The 5,590-nt window shown below is 26.9% G+C and overlaps 3 protein-coding genes across 3 annotated transcripts; 1 reads left to right on the top strand and 2 right to left on the bottom strand.

The window, feature by feature from the left end:
- Nucleotides 1–298: 298 nt before the first annotated feature.
- AAJ76_1670004897 (hypothetical protein) lies at nucleotides 299–694 on the bottom strand (the record flags this gene model as incomplete). Its single annotated transcript, XM_024474199.1, has 1 exon — nucleotides 299–694. The coding sequence occupies one exon, from the start codon at nucleotides 692–694 to the stop codon at nucleotides 299–301; it is 396 nt and encodes a 131-aa protein (XP_024329683.1).
- Nucleotides 695–2,646: 1,952 nt separating this feature from the next.
- On the top strand, nucleotides 2,647–2,907 carry AAJ76_1670002944 (transposase; the record flags this gene model as incomplete). Its single annotated transcript, XM_024474198.1, has 1 exon — nucleotides 2,647–2,907. One exon carries the CDS (start codon nucleotides 2,647–2,649, stop codon nucleotides 2,905–2,907), a length of 261 nt encoding a protein of 86 aa, XP_024329682.1.
- Nucleotides 2,908–3,979: 1,072 nt separating this feature from the next.
- On the bottom strand, nucleotides 3,980–4,171 carry AAJ76_1670001420 (hypothetical protein; the record flags this gene model as incomplete). The annotated part of the gene is made up of 1 exon (XM_024474197.1): nucleotides 3,980–4,171. One exon carries the CDS (start codon nucleotides 4,169–4,171, stop codon nucleotides 3,980–3,982), a length of 192 nt encoding a protein of 63 aa, XP_024329681.1.
- Between the last annotated feature and the right edge of the window lie 1,419 nt (nucleotides 4,172–5,590).

Genomic DNA, 5,590 nt, shown 5'->3' with positions numbered 1-5,590 from the left:
TATTTATAGTGATTTTTTAATTTCTCTTCATAAAGAAGGGATAATAGTCTGGCAAGAACCTCTCTCTTGAGGTCCCTGTCTTGTGATATGTAGACATTGATGATTAAGTACTTAACCCACTTTCCTACTGACCCAAACCAACCACAGTTTGCAGTATGTTTGAGTTGGTCCCTTTCTTAGAGCATCTAATAGCTCCATTTTTTCTAACCAAAGTAATTAATCCTGGTTTTTTTTTTCTACTGCTAGAAGTTTCCACAGCAGTATATTTTTCTAGCTTAAGAGGAAAGATGAAGGTTCTCTAAGTTTCCTGTAGGCACATAATTTTTATTTTCCCCTTCTTCAAGAGAACCTCAAGCTCTTCTCTCTTGTTAGAGAGATGGTTGATATCGAGACTTAAGAGTTTTATTTTCTCTTTCGTCTCTTTAATGTCATGATTAGGTATACCTAATTTATTTCTCTTGTTGTAAAATACTTTAAAACTACGGCTTTTAACAGTATTTAATAACATTTTTCTTTGTAGTTTAGTAACTGTAATCTTCGTAAACGGTGTGTCCTTCTGTCTACGTTTTTTTAAAAAAAGAATCTTTCCTTTAACTAAAGGCTCCTTCTTTATTAGTATTTTCAAGAGGTCTTTATCTCTAAAAAGTCTTCCTTGTATTCTGAAAATACAAAAATTTTCTTGTACTTTTAGCATTGTTTTTCTTCTACTAGTAGATAGAGTTCTAAGACAATTAAGTCTGGTTTGACGTCTAACAGTATTATAGAGTTCATTTATCTAAATAGAACAATTTTTTTCTTTTTTAATAAATAAAAATATTTTTCTTTTTATAAGATAACAAGTTCCTATAAAAACAGGACTTTAAAACAGAAACTTATTCATTACTGGAATCTTTATTTTTTTCAGGCATGCTCATCCATCATCTTTCCTAAATATAAAAAGCACCATAATTTAACCTATCTTTATTTAATTCTTTTTTGATATATCTGCAAGTATTAACCAAAAGTACAAATTTTTTTTGAGCTTTCGAGAGTCTCAGTAGCTCATCTAAAACAATTTTTTTATTGAAAGAAATAAAATTTGTAAAAGCTCCCTCTTCACTACACACTTCCACTTTCATTAAATTTTTCTAATGCCTACTGACAAACATTTATTCTGATCATCAGAATATACACATCTGAATCATCCGATCTTTTTAAAAGAGGGAGATCCTTTTTTGTGATCTCCATAAAAGTAGTCCATGTGTTTCTAGATTGGCTCTACCTTTTAATATCTAATCCGTACATAAAAACAAATCTAAACTTACATTCTGATAAATTCTGCTTTCCTTAATTAGTTTTACAAGAGCTTCCTTATTAAGCCCTTTTGCTCAGTTCTTCTGAAGTCGAACTAAGGCTTTCTTCTTTAAAGAGTTTTCTTTGATCTTCTTTTCAGCCATAATAGGAATTAAAATTTTTCTTTAAATAAATACTTTTAATTTTTTTATTCTCCTTTTTAGAAGATTTTTGTTTGTCAAGTGACACTACTTATCCCTTTTTTAAGGAAAAAAATCCTTTATATTATTTTCTACTTTCATAGTGCTAAATCTATTAAAGTTTGTTTTTTATTGTTTGTTGAGATCATTTTTGCGTTTAAACCAAAGTAACCCTTCGGCTAAAAAATGTGTTTGACAAATTTCAACAATCACCATGTACTTGGTAAAGCTTAAGCCGGTCTTAGAAGCTTTTCTTTTACCAGCTATTATAGCAGAGATTGCATTCAAATGCTTTTTTACTATTCTTTTGATTATGTCATCTTTGTTTTTGAAGACATCGGTTTTCTTAGAAACACTTTTGACATCTATAGTTTGTCTTAAAAAACGCATACTAATTAGATGTATATTTTATTCATTTTTATGATTTACAAATGTAATTTCTTTAATTAAAATCGTAAATATAGATTTTATATTGATTTACATTTGATTTTCAAAGTATTAAATAGCTATAAATACCTATTTTTAATTTATTTTTTTTAAAAAAACGTATATTTTATTTTTGTCGCCAAAACTGAAATAACATCCCTCTGATTTTCTTTTAAACAAACTTTTGTTATGCTTTCAATGAAGCAATTGTCCGAAATCGAGGTTAGGCAAATTTTGAGCCTTTTACAAAATGGGTTTTACCAAAAGAAAATTGCATCAAAATTTTATGTTAACCAGTCCACTATAAGCAGGATTCAAAAAAAATATAAACAGAAAGGCATAATAAAACACGTGGGTGGCATTTAAAGCCTAAGAAATGCTTTGGTGTCATTAAAAATAGGATTATGAAAAAAATTAATAAAAATCCAAAAATTTCATTGAGAAAGCTTGGTATAGAAATGAAAACTGTAGATAATATTAGTGTTAATAAAGACACAATAAGATTTTGTCTTAATAAGAACGGTATCTATGCATATGCATTTGTAAAGAAGCCTCTATTACAGAAAAGGCATATTTTAAGTGGAATGATTGTTCATTTAAATGGCTAGCGCTCAAAAAAGAAAATAGAAAGAGGATAATTTTTAGTGATGAGAGTAAGTTTAATCTAGTCTATTCTGGTGGTAAGATTTCAATTAGAAGAAAACCAAATACGAGACTTTTACAAAAAAATTTATGTCCAACATTAAATATGGCGGGGCCTATAATGGTATGGATCTGTTTTTCTTACTATGGAGTAAAAAAACTAATATTCATTGAAAAAAAAATTAATGTAATTAAATACATTAGGATTCCTACTGATGACTTAGATGCTTCTGCAGAAACGATGGGTCTTCCAGAGTACAATTTCCAGCAAGGCAACGATCCAAAACGTACTGCAAATATGATAAAGCAGTGGTTTGCAGCAAAGGCTGTCGAGTTATACCATGGCCTGCTCAATCCCTTGATTTAAATCCTATAGAGAATCTGAATCTATGAGGGATTGTTAAAACCAAAATATCTATTCTAAAACCTAAAAATTTTAATGAATTTAAAACTGTAATACAAGCTGAATGGAACAGTATTAGTTTAGAAAGATGCCAAAAATACTCAGAAAGTTTTTAAAGCGAGCATTGCAAATTTTAAAAGTTAAGGGAATGTACTTTACAGTAGTGGCAAAAAAAGGAATATTTAATTTTGTAATTAAAAATTATATATTATAAAAGGTTGTTGCCATTTTAAAAGAAGTTACAAACATTTATAACTGCTTAAGTAGTTTAATTTATTTATTACACTAACACAATGCTTTAATTAGTTAAATAAAAAATAATGTGGCAAAAAAAAAAATTTTTATTTAGAATTTAGTATTTCCATCTTTCACCCTTAATAATTTATTGCATCTACTGTTCATGTTCTTTACCAACTTTTTACACACATCTACATCTATCTTATTCCATTCCTTTTCAACACATTTCTTTAATTCATTAATATTTTTTGGTTTCCTTTTCCCTACTTCTACCTTAAGAACATGCCATAAATTTTCTACAGGATTCATATCTGATGATTGTGCAGCCCAATCTAATGTCAAAACTTATTTAGCTGACAAATAATCTCTAGTGCATTTACTCGTATGTTTGGAATCATTATCTTGCTGCAAGATATAATTTTTTAATTTAAATTTTTCTACAGAAGACATAAAATGTGTATCTATAATTCTACAATATACTTCGCTTTTCATTATACCGTCAATTATACATATATTTCCAACACCTGCACTCGAAAAACATGCCTAAACCATGATATTACCACCACCATGTTTTACTGTGGATTTTAAATTTTTTTTATTATATCTTTGACCAACTTTTCTTCGCACATAAACTCTTTCATAGAGTCAAACAAGTTTATTTTTGTTTCATTATTAAAAATAACCTGATTCCATCTCTTATCAAAGTAGCAAGCATGTTTACTTGCCCATTGTTTTCTTACCATGATATGCTTTTTAGACAAAAAGGTAATTTACATGCAATCCTACCATTTATGTAATCCTATTTTACACAAATTATTTCGTATACATCGAAGATATATGTTTTTTTAACTATTTTCTTAAGTTCTACAGCAAGCTTAATACTTCCAATTTGTGGATCCGCATTTATTTTTTTTTGAATAAGATATATCATTACTATTAAGTAATGAAGCCCTACTAGAATCCGATTTTCTTTCCAATTGTCCTGTTTCATTAATTTTTTTTCTTTAGTTTGGAAACTTTCGATTGGCTTATCAAAAACTTTTTTGCAATTTCTTTTTGTTTCCAGCCAATTTCTAAGAAAGCCTTAATATCGGACTTTTCATTCAAAGATGATTTTTGTATCATAAGGAATAAAAATAAAGTTTCTATAGTTTTAAATAAAATTTTCCCGCCAAAAAAAATATCCCTTTTTTTGCCACCTAAAGTAAAAAATTTTCTGTTAATACCAAAAAAGTTTTAAAAAACATTGTAAATTTCTTTCAGTATATTTTAAATTTCCTATAAAAGTAAAAAAATTAAATGATGCAGCTATAAAGTGTATGATTACTATACTATTCAAATATTCTTTTTTTTCCTACTGTATTTCCAATTTTTTTCTTCAACAAAAGCTTTTAAAGGTGTTTTGAGCAATATACAATGCAATTAAATAATCATTTTATTAATTATTATTTGAATTATTAATTACTTATTGGAACAAAAACTGGCCCAAATCATAAAGTCACCACCGCCTTAGACTCTTTTGCTGCAAGAGAGATTCTCATAATCTCAATGACGCCAATAGTATTTAAAATCATCAGGCCTATCTAAAATTATTTTTTTTCATCTAAGAAAATTACTTTATAACAATTATCTGTCAAAAGAATCATTTAAAATTATAGGATTCTGTTAATTACGATCTTTGATTCATTTTCTTAAAACTATATTTTTTTTATTTTTTATTACCCGCAATAATGTAATGTAAATTTGAAAACATTTAGATCTGATTTAAATTTGATTTTTTTTGCGAAAATAATTTTGTTTGTTATCATTTTCTAAATTTTTGTTATAACTTTTAAGGATAGTGTCGGTTTTCTACCTGTTTTTGCAGTGGATTTAGATTTTTCTTTTAATGTAATATAAATTTGTGACTGCAATCTAAATTCTTCCAAAAAAATACTTATTTGGCAAAACTGTGCTTGATATATAATAATAATCTATTAGTTTTCTTTCATAGCAATTTAAAATTTTTCATTTGATCATAAGGCCTAAAATTATTTTCTTTAAAAAAATTTTAAAAACATTTTTAATGTATAGTTTTTACAAACATAAATATTACAAATTATCGTATTAAAAATAATATTTATCAATGATTATTAATTTTAGCAAATGTTTCCGTTCATAATTTAAATATAGAATTTTGGATTATGTGAAAATGTCCCTCTGAAAAAGGGTCAGTGAACTTAATCCTCTCCTATAGAAATACAGTGCGCGTCAAAATCTTAAAACACCTAAAAAAAAATTTTTTTTGTGCAAAATCAAACAAAATACAATTCTAAAATACTATTTGTGTTTAAACATTGTAATTAAAATAATTTAAAAAATACCTTTTATTTAATCTTATTTTATATATGTCTAATCTGGTTTTTGGATT

Source organism: Vairimorpha ceranae (genome assembly GCF_000988165.1).
Source record: "Vairimorpha ceranae strain PA08 1199 chromosome Unknown NODE_167, whole genome shotgun sequence".
Taxonomy (NCBI): Eukaryota; Fungi; Microsporidia; family Nosematidae; genus Vairimorpha; species Vairimorpha ceranae.
Note: the sequence above shows the minus strand (reverse complement) of the source record. Positions and strands in the feature narration are given on the sequence as shown.